The 16,108-nt window shown below is 49.9% G+C and overlaps 1 protein-coding gene across 1 annotated transcript; it reads left to right on the top strand.

Moving 5' to 3' along the window:
* Positions 1 to 746: 746 nt before the first annotated feature.
* Positions 747 to 2,096, top strand: MAGEF1 (MAGE family member F1; the record flags this gene model as incomplete). The annotated part of the gene is given in 4 exon segments (XM_028534555.2): positions 747 to 837; positions 840 to 950; positions 953 to 1,440; positions 1,442 to 2,096. Coding segments are annotated over 4 exon segments (804 nt in total), but the record flags the coding sequence as incomplete, so codon positions are not given.
* Between the last annotated feature and the right edge of the window lie 14,012 nt (positions 2,097 to 16,108).

Raw genomic sequence — 16,108 nt, 5'->3', positions numbered from 1 at the left:
CTCCACACTGCCACGAGAAGTACATCCCTAGCATCCCGTTCAAGACCCTTCACTAATTATCCAGACAGACTTATCTCCCAGCTTTCACCTCCATGCACTCCGCACTTGGGCCAGAGCAAATCCCTCAAAATCCTAGATACACACACTTACAAATAAGCACCTGCTGAGAGACGTGGCTTGAACTCCATCCCTATTGCATCCTTGTACATGGAAACATCCCCCATTCCGCCTGCCTCGTTTGTGAAAACCCTGGTATCTCCCCTCCAGCTCTCGAGCCTAAAAAGCAGTGAAGAACGGACACTTTCCCCAGAGACCCGACTACCAAAGAAGCCAACAGAGTACCCCACCACCCACAGGGGGCCGGTAGGGGAGGGGCTTCGCGCGGCCCCAGGGCCACCATCCTGCTGGAGCTGGCCGGAAGTAGCCCCCAGAGCCCGCGCGCGGCGCGGACTGAGGCTGCGCAGTGGCGGCGCTGCAAGACTGGGGCACCGGCGGCGCTGCGGTCACCCATTGGAGTTCTCTGCGGTGCTACCGGCACCCACACTGTGCCTTCCGTCGTCTCTCCGAGTCCTCCTCCCGCCGCCCCAGCCGCTGCCAACCGCTTCTCTGGGTTTGTGCAGCGGAATGAGCATCCTACGGTCATTATCAGCGCTGTGCGCCTGGCTTCCCGAAAACACGTTGCAGAAACCCGGGAGCGGGGGTCTGGGCGCCCCTCAGGCAGAGGAGCAGGAGTGTGGTGACTGTGACGGTGCGACCCGACCACCTCGCAGGAGGAGGCCCCGAGCCCCCATCGGCGGAAGAGCCCCAAGGCGGATCTTGGCGCCTTGAGGGAGGAGGGGCTGCAGAGCTCGCGCTCACCCGGAGAGGCTCGAGGGTATTCAAAGCCTTCACCGGGCGCAAGGCCTGCCGCCAACCGAATCAGACGGTGGCGAAGCTGGTGCCCTTCCCGTTCCCATTGGTCGCTCCGAGATGGCGAAAAACGTTATGGGAGACTTAAAGAATCTTTTCCCTGAGATCATCGCTAGGGCCGCAGAACATCTGTGGTATGTCTTTAGTTTTGAGCTGAAACAGCTTGGCACGAACACCACACATACCCTGACCAACAGACTGAAACCTCTGGAGGAGAAGGATCTGGGAGCGGATGGTCCCAGACTGGGTCTCTTAATGATGATCTTGGGTCTCATCTGCATAGAAGATAAAAGGGCCAAGGAGGCACAGGTTTAGGAGGTGCTGAGTCGGTTGGGGGTGTGTCCCTCAGAGTATCACGGCCTCTTTGAGCGCCCGAAAAGGCTTATTAGGGAAGTTTTCGTGCAGTAGTGACACCTCGGTTTACAGGCGGTGCCTCACACCTATCCACCAGAGTGTGAATTCCCTTGGGGTCCCCCAAGCAACCTGGAAACCAGCAAGATGAACCTAGAGTTCATGGCCAAGTTCCATAGAAAAGGAATCCCAGCACTGGCCAGTGCAGTACTGTGAGGCCCTGGCAGATGAAGCCAGTACGAGGGCCAGGGTTAGGGCCAGGGCTAATGCTAGGGCTGGCATCGGGCCCTGGTGAGGACTGAGGAAAGGTGGTCAGTGAGGGGGTGGGGCAGTCCTAGGTATGGAAGGTACTGTTTGATTCTTAAGTAGTGTAAGGTGAGAGGAGTGTTATTTCTGTAAGAGTTGTATTTGTGTAACTAGAATTTAAGTTTTGCATCTTGCTAGGTTTTGTGACATTTAATATACAGTAAAATTGATGTTTAAATGAAATTGGTCTACTTTTGTCATAAGATTTTGTTGTTGAGTTTTGCTGTTTTTGTAAAATGGTTTGAAACACTTTGTATTGTATTCTGTGATCTTAAACAAACTATGCAGCATTGTAGTCCTGTACTTTAATAGTTTGAAGGAACTCTGCAGGATGATGATCTGGTACCATGAAACACATATAACTGATTGGTGTCTAGCTTCCCAACACTTTTTGTCTGTTGTAAAAAGAAAAAAGAATGACATGTACCTCTATTTGCTTAGCCATTATAGTATCTAGAGGAAAATTAAAGTGCAGTAAGTTAGACGTATACTCTAGTATACTAAATAAATTAAGCATTCACTGAGCATCACCTTTATTGTGGTGTGCTATCTGGGGGATAGAATGTTGAATAAGGTAAAAGGCCTCCTTTTCAGAACTGGACAGTAAGTAAATAAACCAGAAATTGCAGTGCAGTCAGTTGAAGGCTACAGAGGGACGCCTAACCCAGCAAGAGTGATTGAGTGAGGCTTTAGTCAGTCCATCAATCTAAAGCCTCACTCAGTGTGGGAAGGGGGTGGGGGAAGGTAGGGTAGGGAAGGGAAAAAGGCAGAAGACTTTGGGGGTGGGAAATGGTATTCAAAATGACTTATGATCACAGATGTTCCTCAGGAACATGAGAAGAAGGCTTGATGCATGGCAGATCTGGAAAACACTCTCCTTTTGCCAGTGCTTTTGTTCCAGGGCCATTATCACAGTGAGCAAACAACAATGGTGACTATTAGCATTTTGGTCTTTTCCATCCCTTCTCTTACCTTTACAAGTTTCCCTCTTATACCAAAGCTCTCAGAGACCAAACACTGTAACAATTCTGGAATAGTATGTAGTGTGGGTGGGAAGGGTACGTGTGGTATCCCCTACTACCAAGAAAATCCACTTCAAGATCTCTCCCCTGATACCAGGAAGCCCAGTCCCCTCATCCATGTTTCTACCTGCCATTCCACCTGCCACTTCCCATTTGGAGGAGGCTTGTAAGGCATCCCTCACATTCTCAACTACTCATGAAGGGTCATCCGAATAAGCATGTCAGGACTCTGTAATGCCTACCACCTTCACTCCAGGGATAAATCCTGCAGAATGGGAGAATAATAGAGAACCTAGAGGAGTGGTAACCAAACCAGAGTTGGGTGTTAGGTTACTCGTGAAACTGTGTACAACTGCCACAGACAGAAGAGCTGCTTTGTACTGTCTTTTATGACAGGCTTTTTTTCTGATTTTAGTTGTGTCCAAATAACATTTCTGTGTATGTTGAGTTTAGCATGGAATAAAATACTTTGGGACACAGGCCCAGGGACCCAACAAATCAAGCTGAAACCAAAAGCTATAAACATATGGGCCAAAAAAAATCAACTAATGTTTAAAAATACAACTTCTGGGCAGTTTTGTAGTTCATTAAACAAGCAGAAATATAGAGTGCCTACTGTATGCCAAGGACTTTGCTGGGTTCCAAAGACTAGAGGGAGAAGACTGGCCTTTCCCTCGAGGAACAGTAACGATGATACTGGCTCTCATTTGTGTTTCTCACAGCTGCTGAGAGGTCACCAGTGTGTGCACCTAAAGGTCAGATTGCTTGGTCATTGCCTGTGGGCAGCAAAAGGGTACCAAGACTAGACCCCAAGTCCCTTGCTCCCAATTCAATGTGTTTCATTCTAGCACGTTGTTCCCCATGCCTGGCTTCCCATATGTTGTATGTGATTTGCTTGTCACAACTCCAAAAAACAAGCAAGGCCGATGTAATTATCTCCAGCTGCCACTGCAGTCCTTATGGGAGTGAGGAGGGGTAAAAATACTCCCTCCCCATTTTACCAATGGCAGAGGTGACTGCCGAAGGTCAGAGGTGTACTACCCGGCAAAGACAGACCCAGCAACAGTACCATTTATTAAACATCTATAGGCCAAGGTCATTTTTCTTCCTACTCTTCACAACCACATTGCAAAGTAAGTATTACTAAATACCTCCATTTTAAAGATGTTAATGATGGTAATACTTGCCATTTATTCAGTACTTAAGATGAGCTAGCTTATATATGCTTTATATATGTATTAATGATTTTAATAACAGTCTTATAGGCTAGCTCTTTGTTCGATTTTGCAGTAAGCAAACTGAGACTTGGCTAAGGTATAAAGGTCTCACAGATAGTATATAACAAAAGGAGGATGGGAACTGAAGTCTGACTGAGTCAAAGGCCTGCACTTTTTGCTATTTTGCATTTCCTTCATCTTGGGATTCCTTCCAGACTTGGGTCATCTGTCTCAGGACTTGTGTTCTTTCTTCAAAGACCGCTGTCTCTCTGGAGATACAAACAAGGACTGTGTAGCCAAGGTAATTATGTCAAGACGCTGGCCTGCAGGAGGGTAAAAAAGGGGGCTAAAATAAAGTTGGAGAATTGTCTGTGAACACCGTCCCACCTCTGCCTACTCTCTCCCCAGTGTTTACAAAGTGCTGACTACATGTAGAATGTGTACTTTTGCTCCGACTCAGCTGTTTTGCCCCTATGGGCCATATTGTCTCAGCCTTTACTCTTCTCTCTCTACCGAGCCTCCAGTTAAGTCTTTCTTGCCATGGGACAATCAAGTAACATTTGTGGACCTGCAAATATGATTCCCAGTATGTTTTCAGGCGGTACAAAGGGCTGGCAGAACACGTACCCTTGCCTCAGGATGAAAGACCTCCCCTGTCACAGATGCCATCATCAGCTTCTCAGAAGTACTCAAAGTGTGGCCTCTCACCCATGTGTAGAGCAGACCTTGGCCATGGTGAGGGCAGAGATGAATCCTCCTGTTGTGCAGGGTCATTCACATGAGGGAGAAGGAAGGCCTGGATCCCCCAATCTTCTTCCCTTTCAGCCACAAATAAAACTGGATCTTCCTGGGCCAAATACTGAGTGGGGACAGCAGGGCATTGCTATTGGGGGACTGGTGGCAGATGGATTGCTCCAAATTGTCTTTGTTATATTACAACTAGAAAGCAAAGACAGTAAAGGACATTCCCTAGAAAACTATGAATCATGTCTTGGACAATAGGAAGGTCTCAGTGCAGCCAGATTCTGCAGGGATCTTGACACGCACCAGAGTCAGGGTTTTGGACCCACTGGGACTTGGAGAATGAGTGTTTGGAAACAGGCTGAGGTTGATTACAGCCCCACCATCTAGCAGGCACGTAATGCTCTGGAGGTGGCAGCTCATTTATAGCCCCTGCAAATCAGGCTTCAATTCCAGGCTCAATCACAGTTTCCACTAGATATAATTATGCTCCATGCCCTGGTCATGGCGGCAATTGATGCTTCTGCAAATTATTCCTCAAATTGTGCAACCCAGCAGAGATGGCAACAATTACCTCCCAGCAGAAACACAGTGTACTGACTAAGGAGGTTAGCTACACTGAAAAGTGTCCTAATCAAGGTCTTTTAAAAGTCATGACTGTAATCTCTAACAAAGAATACAACCTGAGAACTGAAACTCTAGGAAAGAGTTCAGTGACTGATTGGAGTGGTGGTCAGCGACAGTCTACAGCCCACACTCCATCCTTCCAGCTGATGGCAGACCCTACCCCCCAGTTCCTGAGCCAGTCATGACCAGTAACAACAGCAGCCAGTGTTTGTGAAGTCTCATGTGTCAGCTAAGTATGGTAACCACATTGTCTTATGCATCTGTCTTACCAGGCAGGTTCTACATTTGCTGATATTACAATACTATAGGGAAACTACAGGGAAAGAATCATTCTGTTAGCTCATGACATAGCAAGTGAGCAGCAGATCCAGAACTTGAACCTAAATCTTCTGGGTTCTTGCTGGTGTTCCACCCTGATGGTCTTCAAAAGATTCCTAGGGAGTAGCCAATCTTCCTTTAGGAAAATGGGTGAGAGAGAAGGAAAAAAAGACCCCTTGTGCTGATTTATACCATAACTTAGAGGATGCAGGCTAGAGAGTAGAGGTAGTGAGAAGGGGAAGGGTCCAGTTGGCTTTTCTGATTGGAGCGTCACGGGTCTTTTGTCACAGAAGGGACCTTCTGAGTTGGAAGAGGAGCCCATTTTTGAGGAATGGGACCTGTGAGCAGTAGCTCTTCAGTCTCTGAGGTGGGGGGAGCAGCACCAGGGAAGCAGCAGCCCCAGCCTGTGCTGCTTCAGGAGGCCTGCTGGGTGCTGAGCCCAATGAGATACAGCCTCATTACCCCAACTGCAGGGCTGGGGAGGCCTCTGGACACAAGGGCTCCTGGTCCCTGAGGCAAACATCCCACTCTCTGCCCTGCAACAGCGTGTGGCTTCAGCTCAGTTACCTAACCTCTCTGAGCTTTGGCTTCTGCATCTTTAAACAGAGCTAATGCCAGCTATCCCAAAACACTGTGAAGGCTGAGTGGGGGAATTACTTCAAAATACTCTCCATTTGATGCAATTCACCTATCAGGACACTTTTTTGCACTGCTCCAAACAGTTTTTGAACTTGTTGATTTTGATGTATTTCAGTGCTTCTGCCATTTTTTGTTTCACCCCTTCCACATGAGCAAAACATTTATTTTTGAGGACATTTTTTATCCAGGGAAACAAATAAAAAAAATGTTGCTGGGGGTGAGATCAAGTGAATGGGGAGGGTGGAACATGAGGGTCATGTCGTTTTTGGTCAAAAACTGCTGAACACAGTGCAATGTGGGCAAGCATGCTCATAAATCACCCATCATGATATGGGCAAATGAGTTGAAAGAGTCTTCAGAAACAATTTCACTGAAGCGGAACACAGCCTCTCACAACAATGCCAGCTGATACACTGACACAGACGGGTTCCTAGAGCACTCACCTAGTGGGGGAAGCCTGTGCTACAAGGGGCCCACCCTCTAGAAGATAATGCTGGGTTTTGGGGGGTCCCCCCTCGTACTTGTTCAACAAATATTTATTGAACATCTTTTATATACACAAGGCATACACACTAGTTGGTGTGGTTATAGCAGGGAACAAAACAGACAAAGATCCTTGGATAGAGCTACACACAAGTGTGAGGATACAGATAATGAAGAACCATAGTGCACAGCATGTCAGACGGAGATCTATGTCGGAGGCGGAGATGAAGGAGGGAAGGGGGAAAGGGCGCTGGGAGGGTGTGCAGCTGTAAACATCCTGGCCAGGGAAAGCCTCTCTGAGAGGTGACACTTGAGTTAAGACTGAAGGTGATCAGCAGAGAGCCCACGAGCTGTCTGGGCGGTGGGGGAGGAGAGGGCGCTGGCGGACGAAGGGGTAAGTATGAAGGCCGCCGTGGGAGCAGGCCAGGCGGGTCCTGAGAAGTGGCCTCTGAAAGCAGAGTGGAGAGGGAGGACTGGAGCAGCAGAGGAGCCCCTCATCCTGAACAAGCTCGCAGAGTTGGCACAAGCACCTAAAACAAGGGATAAACACGGATCTGCACCCAAGAGTTACTGTAGGAGTTCAGCAGGGGGAGAAACCACAGGGGCCTTAGGCAGTGCCAAGGCTTCCGCTGGGCCCCAGAAGGGGAAGGAAAAAGAAAATATCTTTTTATTCCTAGTTTTGTCTTTCTAATTACAAATGCTTACAGTGGAAAATTTGAGAAGTCTCATGGAAATATAAAGAAGAAAGTGGACTGTCTAGGATACCGGCACCCGGAGGCAACTGTGATTACGGTGCAGCGTGCGTCTACTTCTCACCTGCCTAGGGTGTAAGGGATTTGTGGCTACATTAACAATGAGTTGCAATGACACAGCCTCACTCTAGGCACTATTTCCCTCAAATATTTCTGGGGGCTCCCAATGGGTCATCTCAAATGATGTCACAAATTCATCCGTTCACAGCAGTCCCCGTGCAGGGCTCCTGGAGGCCTCTGCCGGAGATGCTCCTTGAGGGGTCCCCAGCAGCCATGCCTGCTGCCTCCTCTATGCCCCCCAAATTCTGGAGGTATACTGTGTTTTCTACAGAGGTGGATGGAGTGTCTTTCTCCCCAGCTCTATGGCAAGATATGTCACCTGGGTCCCAAAGCAGTAGTTGCAGGCCTTCCGGAACATTCTCAAGAAGGTTGAGATCTCTTGCAAGCAACTCTCCAAACTTCAGCTGAAAATAGTCACCTCCACAAGGATCAGTCCAGGCTCTCTCTCTTCCTTCACAATTTCCCTCCACACGCCTTATGTTAAAAGGAACGAAAAGGCAGTGCCTTTCTCCCGAGGCACGGCTGTGTGCACTGCTGAGCCAGGACAGTGAACATCTGCATTCAGGCTGCCAGTGACTACACAGTTTTGGGTTTGTGTTGATTTTCCCCAAACAAAGCAAAAGTCTGCCCCAAGGCGAACCCAGTTCTCTACCTCTAGCAAACTGCTAGCAACCATAGCTCCCTCCCCCACTGCACTTTCCCCACCTCTCCTCGTCGCATTTTCAAAACGTTCGGGTGTTTTATACAGTGGCTAGAATTTAAGTGGAAGGCTGGAATGGAAGAAAGGAGTCCAGGCAGGTGAGGGCAACAACTCCAGCAAAAGTGGGGTAGCAGGGATGCCTGCAGTACGCTGGGAACCACAAGAAGACTGGCTAGGTTGAGACAGGGAGTCTGTTGGGACGAGGAGAGGGTGCTGTGGGTGGAGAGAGCAAGTAAGGGTAGTGGCTGAGGGAGAGCAGCGAGGCCATAGGATGCTCTGGGAGGCAGACTGGCTGGTGAAGGGGAAGCCTGGAGGCGGGGAAGCCTGGAGGCAGGGAGGCCAAACAGAAGTCTAGGACAGCCTGACCAGGGGAGTGGTGGCGGCAGGAATGCGGGTGGGAAAGGACTGGCCCTGGGAATCAGTTGAAATGATTAGGTAACTGATTAGCTGTGGGAAATGAAACAGAAGGACATGTGAGGGATGGCTCGGCAATTTCAAGCTGGAGTGACTGGCAGAACACTGGAGTCCCTGATCAGAACTGCTGGGTGCCCAGGGGGAGCTGGTTTGGTGTCAAGAAGATGGATAGGATTTCAGGCACATTGAGTCTCAGTTGCTCAATGGGACATCAGATGGACACTTAGAGCATAGAGGGACGCTGCGGCTGCTTAGAGGACATGGGCAAAACCATGGACTTTCTCCTTGGGAGAGTGTAGAGGGAGGAAAGAAGGAACTTGACCCATTTCTCCTCCTGCTGTGTGGGAGAAAGCAAGGATCTTGGAAGTTCCAAGCAGAGTCCTGAGAAATGCAGTCCTGCTCCCCCAGCTGCCTCTGGGGGTTGGTCTGTGTCTATCTTCTAGAGTTACTTCTATAATGATCTGGGGGACAGGGAGGGCTCAGAAGGGAGCAGCAGGTCAGGGCATCGTGAAACTGGGAAAAGAAAAGCAGCCCATGTTTTAGGTGGGTATCAGCTGAGGGCTGACCGAGAGTCTTTGTGTCCACTGAAACCAGAACTGGGAACAGCAGAGCCACACCACACTGAACGGACGCAGGACAGACCTAAGCCACGGCTTACAGGAGCCAACCCATGGGATTCCAGACTTCGCAGCTTTTCTCTTTCACACTGTGTAGAACACTTTGTGGCTTGGAACAGAACTTTGCAGGCAACCCATCACCTTTCATCAGACCTGAGATATCTCCACAACACAAGGTGTATCCTGAGGAAGGCAGGTTCTCACTCCGGGAGAACCCAGTCAGACCTTGGACACATGGGGCACCTCGCCCAGACACGCATGCGCGAGTGGTACATACACGCAGAAGCACCGCCTCCGACCATCCAGCAGCCTTGAAGGAGTGAGGTCATCTGGCAGCTATCACATACCAGGTACTTTCCTTGGAGCTTCCCTAGTCTCTTCACATTTAGTCGCACAACAATTATGAAAGAAAGAGATTATTTTTCTACTTTATAAAAAACTGAGGCTCAGAAAAGTTAAGTCTTTTGCCCAGGATCATGCCTGGAAACTGGTAGGTGGTTTCTGACCCAGGCCAGCCTGGGCACTCACCTTCCTCCTCCACATATGTGTACACAGCAGACTCATACCCACACGTACCCGTCCCCACCAGAATGTACACCCCTACTGAATGTAAGCCTCTCGAGGGTAGGACCTTCGCTTTGCTCACTGATGTATCCCAGGTACCTAGAACAGTGTCCGGTGCACAGTACATACTTGGTAAATATTCTGTGGTTGTAGTTCAATGTAGCACATGCACACAACACTCACCTGTGCATACACACATCCACACACTCACTCACTCACTCACTCACTGAGTCACTCACTCACCTTCACACACTTACAGACACATCCACTTCACCACCTGAAAGGAGATTCCAGGTGAGGAGGACCCACTCCCAGGGCTGCCTCCCCAGCCTCCTTCTGGCGGGGTGGCCGCCGCATCGTGGGCCCCACTGCTGGTTCCCAGCCTCTTCCCTGAAGCAGGCAGACAGCCCTTTCCCCAGCCTCAGAACAGCCCTCTTCCTTCTTCCCTTAGCTCAGTCAAAACAAAGAATTTTTCTAAAAGATCTTTACAAAGAGAAATGGCTGAGAAAAATAAATCAAGAAACTGCAAGCTCTCGAGGGGATGAGCTGACAGAGCCGGATTCCTACCCTCAGCCACGCCCCGGAGTCTGGCCGCAGCCTGGCCGCAGCCTGGCTCACTGGTCCACAGACCAGCTCACAGAGCCCAGGCCCTGCTTGGAGGCGCCGCCAGCAGATCAGATGCCCAGGCTGAGGGAGGAGGGGGTTGGCACACAGCTGCTCAACCTGGGGCGTTCTCTCTTCCTCCAGATCCTGCTTCTTCTGCTTTCAGGGCATAGACCCTTCTGCCACTCTGGTCCTGAGCTAACCGCACTTTTACACCCTCCTGGACATCTGCTCTGCCTTGGGCTTGTACACCAAGCTGGTCCAACCCAGAGCACTCCAGCAGGACTGCGTCCATCCCTTGCTTAAAACCCCCATAATTTAAATTCCTTTTTTAGAGCCTCAAGGCTCGGCCTGGGGTGGTTTTGCCCACCTCTTTGCCTCATCGCACTCCACCCCTTCATCTGGTCTCTGGCTACATTTGCAAGGCAGTTGTGATTGATATACCCAAGTCTGGGATTTCAAGGATCTGTTCACCGAGACACCTCAAATGACTCCAGATCAGCCCCTGGACCAGCATCGGCATTACCAGGGCCTCCAGACTGACATACATTTCTAAGCCCACCCAAGACCTGCTGAATTAGCATCTGTAGGTAAGACACAGGAGCTAGCACCTTTAACAAGTTTCCCAGGCAACTCTCACACTCCAAAGTCCAAGAAGCACCACTCCACCCAAATTTACTACGTTTCATATAAACCCTAATGTATATATAATAATAAAGCTGAAACATTTATTGAGCACTTGCTATGTGCCAGGAAGTATTTTCGTGTATTAACTCGGTTCAACCTGTCAACAATGTTGTGAGGGAGACACATTACCACCCCCACTGCCCAGTAACTTGCCCAAGTGCACACCGCCATCAGTGGTGAAGTCAAGAATTGAACCCAGGCCCTGTGGCTTCTGATCCCGCGTGCACACACCACACTCTGGAGCATACATGAATGTGCTCCCACTCCGACCACACACAGGACCCCCATCCCCCCACTCCCCTCAGAACCACTGACAGAAGAGGAGACCGAAGGCCAGAGTATTTTCGAAGACTCCTTGTTTTTCTCACCCCAAGCCTGGCACACGCAGACCTGAGCCGAGAGAGCCAGCAGCCACAGCCAGCAGGACCTGGGAGTTGGCGAGCTGCGGCTCCAGGACTTTGGCAGCACCCACGAGCCCCGAGGCTCAGCCCGGCATGCTGCAGTGAGCGTGCCCACTATGGGTCTCAACTGCCAGGGGCCCTGCACCCTGCCCACTGGCCTCCCCCGCCCAGCGTGCCCCTGGCTCCCTGGGACCTGAGCCCCTGACAGGGCCCTCCTGGAATGCTGCAGCCAGAGAGCAGATGTGCTTACAGCTCTCTTCAAAAACTTGTCTTCTTAGGAATCCTGCCAAGGGGAAAGGCAGGGGGGGTGGAGGGAGGGATTGGAAAAACAACTGAAATAGCATAACACAGAAAAGTGATCCAAATAAAAAGCAGCGACTGTGTATCTGGAAGGAATAAACTGAGGAGGAGAGGCGCGGAGTTGTGTGGCGTGGCCGCGAGGCTGCCAACCTTGGCAGCCTGGGGTTGGGGCCTGGGCAGCAGCTGCCAGCCGGCCACAGGGCTGCTCTGGCCAGTGCTGGGTGGCGGGAAGAGCAGAGTCTGCGCCGACCCAGGGACATGAGGAGGGGGTCTCCACCAGCAGCAGCACCCTCCTCCCCAGGGCTCCAGGCACTGTGCTCTTCAGCTCCCAGAAGCCCCAATGCCCCAAGACTTACCTGGAGGGTTCTTCCCCACCTGAAGGGTCTACTTGGGAACATGGAAAGAGCCAGAATTATGCCCAGATGCACTGGCAAGCTGAGCAAGGGGAGAGGTGTCTTGGGAGAGGGACGGGACACCCTGACAGTGAAGGAAAAGAGGAGGCAAAGAGTTATTTTGAGGCCCCAGAATGCGGAATCAAAACAAGGTCTCACCCAGCTCCCTCATGACGAGCAGCACAACCTTGGGCAATTCACTCATCCTCACTGAGCCCAAATCCCTTCACTGTAAAACGGGCTAAGTCAAGCTTTCTCTGTGTACCTCTGGGTCAAACAGGAGCGGTAGGGTAAACAGGTTACCAAAGCCCTGGGCTCAAGACAGAAAGTGACATGGTATTATGTCACGGCATATGGAGTGAAAGAATTGGGTTCAAGACATACTTACTAGGCATGAGACCTTAGAAAAGACACTTCTCCATGCTCAGGAGAGCCAAAGTCCAGATAGGGAAGAGCTTTTTTTTTTTTTTTTTTTTTAATATATTTTATTGATTATGCTATTACAGTTGTCCCATTTCCCCCTTCACTTCCCTCCCCCCTGTACCCCCTCTCCCACCCACATTCCCCCCCTTTAGGCCATGTCCATGTGTCATACTTATGCGTTCTTTAGCTTCTACTTTTCCCATACTATTCTTGCCCTCCCCCTATCTATTTTCAACCTACATTCTATGCTACTTATTCTCTATACCTTTTCCCCCTCTCTCCTCCTCCCACCCCTACTGCTAGCCCCCCATGTGCCCTCCATTTCTGTGGTTCTGTTCCTATTCTAGTTGTTTGCTTAGTTTCTTTTGGTTTTGCTTTAGGTGTGGTTGTTAATAATTGTGAGTTTGTTGTCCTTTTACTATACATGTCTTTTCTTTATCTTCTTTTCTTAGATAAGTCCCTTTAGCATTTCATAAAGTAAGGGCTTGGTGATGATGAACTCCTTTAATTTGACCTTATCTGAAAAGCACTTTATCTTCTCTTCCATTCTAAATGAGAGCTTTGCTGGATAGAGTAATCTGGGATGTAGGTCCTTGTCTTTCATGACTTGGAATATTTCTTTCCAGCCCCTTCTTGCCTGTAAGGTCTCTTTTGAAAAATCAGCTGACAGTCTGATGGGAACTCCTTTGTAGGTGACTGTCCCCTTATCTCTTGCTGCTTCTAGGATTCTCTCCTTCGTTTTTACCTTGGCTAAAGTAATTATGATGTGCCTTGGTGTGTTTCTTTTTGGGTCCAACTTCTTTGGGGCTCTCTGCACTCCTTGGATTTCTTGGAATACTGTTCCCTTTGCCAGTTTAGGGAAGTTCTCCTTTATTATTTGTTCAAATAACTTTTCCACTTGTTGGTCCTCCCCTTCTGGTACCCCTATAATTCGGATGTTGGAACGTTTAAAGGTGTCCTCGATGGTCTTAAGCTTTTCTTCGATTTTTTGAATTCTTATTTCATCATGCTTTCCTGCTTGGTTGATTCTATCTTCCTTCTGGTCCACTGTGTTGTTTTGAGACTCAGATTCCTTCCTTTCACTATTGGCTCTCCTCCGTATATCTTCCTGCATCCCTTTTATGGTAATCTGCATTTTTTCATGTAATTTGCATCCAAAATCAACCAGTTCCGTGAGCTTCCTGATCACCAGTGTTTTGAACTGCGCATCTGATAGATTGGCTATTTCTTGGTCACTCAAAAGGATGAGTCCTGGGGGACTGATCTGTTCTGCTGGAAACATATCTTCTGTCTTTCTCTGTCTCTCCTATTATTTTATTTATTTATTTATTTATTTATTTATTTATTTTTTCTCCGGTCTGGTCGCTCTTGTTATGGTAGGGGGCAGAGCCTTAGGTGTTCACCGGGCTGGGTGCCCCAGTTGCTAGATTGTGACGTTATATGTGGGGGCAGGGGCGGGAGCGGGGACAGGAGGGATCAATGGTGACCGTTCCGTACTCCTGGAGCCAGACACTTCCCTGGGCTTCTGGGCCATGAGCTCTGCCCTGGTCCACAATCGCTGCCCCACTGATTCCCCCAGCCGCTGCTTGCGTACTCAGGGATCACCACTGCACTGCTGCGCTCCCGCGCCCCGGATTGCTGTTGCGCCGATTTTGCGCCAAATTTCCCCCGACCTCCGCGCGCCTGCGACCCGCGCCAGCCCCGCGCCCACTCGCTCGGCTCGGCGTCCCCTACCAGTCTGGATGTACGGGTCTACTTCAACTTCTAGGCTGTCCGACTTCCATTTAGATAATTCCTCTGACAGTTCTGATATTATGACTGCAAATCATTGTTGTAAATTATTGTTGTTCTGTTCTTGGTTGTGCGAGGAGATACGGTGCATCCACCTATTCCTCCATCTTGCCGGAAGTCCGGGAAGAGCTTTTGAAAAGCTTTTATAAGCATTAGCTTCCACTTCCTAAGTCATGTACCAGGTACAGAACAGAGCTTTTTCACATAGTGTGTGCATATATTTCTGTGAGGTAGGTATTATTATTCCCATTTTACAGTTAGAAAAGTAAGGCTCAGGGAAGTTAAGGAACTTTTGAAAACTGGCAGATGTGGGAGTTGAACAGATCTGTCTGACTATGGGGCCCATGCCCTCCCTCCTGTTGCAGCCCAGTGGGCAGGGATAGGCAGTGTTCCAGATGGTGAGCTGAGGACAGAGTGGAAGTCCTGGCAGAGGAGACTTGGCTGGGGACATCCGGCAGCAAGGGGCAGACACTCTGGGCTGGGGCAGTGCAGGAGGCTTGGTGGAGGGAGGTGTGCCCAGACCTGGAAGAACTGAAGCCCCCAGTGCCCCATGACAACCTGGAGTCCATGTGCCCGAGGACGCACAGGTACTGTAGCCCATCGTGAGGGAGAGGTCCATGCAGGGCCTCGGGGAGTATGCTCACTGCCAAGTAGGTCAGCAGAGCATCAAACTGTTGGGCGAGATAAGTGAGGAGCTGGAACAGGCTGGATTGTTAACAAGGCAGCCACAGATAAAGGCAGGCCCAGGCAGGTCACCTGATGGCTCAGAAATAAACTCCATAGCCATTGCCGAGGCCTCCCTTTTCATCAAATGCTCCGTGAGGCCGTGGGGGCTTCTGGAGGAACAGGTTATCAAGGCCTGGATTTGAGCGTAGAAAGCGGTGATATGTCACAGGATACAAAACTGCAGAACCAGGCTTGAGACCTACCTATTGGCCAAATGACCTTGGAGTAGACACTTGACCTCCCTGTACTCAAGAAAGCCAAAGCCTATAAAAGAGCACAACAAAAGTGGTTTCCCTCCACGTCTGCTCTCCAGACCCTCCCTCCAAGCCCCCTTCTGCCAATGAGGGCCACGCCCTCCCTAGCATGCTGTGGCCCCTGCACAGGCTTCACTTGTGGCCTTCCGACAATTTCTACCACTCCCTGTACTGACCAGCCTGTGTGTCTGTCACCCTATCAGGACTGTGGCCTTCTCAAGGGCACCTTGTTATGGTGCCCAAGAGGGTGGCTGGTAAGTGTTTGAGACATGAAGGAGGGACTAAGTGAACAAAAATTCATCAGGGGCTTCCTAAAGCGGGTCATGGTCAATCGGAGTCTTAAAAGAGTTGGTATATTGGGATAGTTTTTTTTCTTCAAAGAAATCAGAGCCCTTCTTGGCTCCTAATACTTAAGCTAGACATGCTGGTCCCCAAAAGCTAGAACTCTTTCAACAGTGCTTATTCATTCATTCCACAAGCATTTCCTGAGCACATACTATGCGCCTGGCTAGAAAGTAAAAGCGAAGAAGATATGGCTGGCACCTACCTTCAAAGGTGTAACTGTAAAGGAGCCAGGATTAGGGTGCAGGAAATTATAATGAATAATTATAATCTATGACCATCTAGAGGGTTCATGGAAGCCCGTTGAAGAAGTGCCGAATCCACCCGGGAGGGGGCGAAGAAAGACAGGGTTGCCCTGTGTGGCTGTGTGGGTCATGCACCACACTGGCCAGGGCACTCCCTGGAGGCGGACAGGGGCCCCGGTCCTTCCAGGCCGGCTGCGTCTGAAGCCCTGTGGCCATCTCACCCC

Source organism: Phyllostomus discolor, chromosome 2, assembly GCF_004126475.2.
Source record: "Phyllostomus discolor isolate MPI-MPIP mPhyDis1 chromosome 2, mPhyDis1.pri.v3, whole genome shotgun sequence".
Lineage (NCBI taxonomy): Eukaryota > Metazoa > Chordata > Mammalia > Chiroptera > Phyllostomidae > Phyllostomus > Phyllostomus discolor.
Note: the sequence above shows the minus strand (reverse complement) of the source record. Positions and strands in the feature narration are given on the sequence as shown.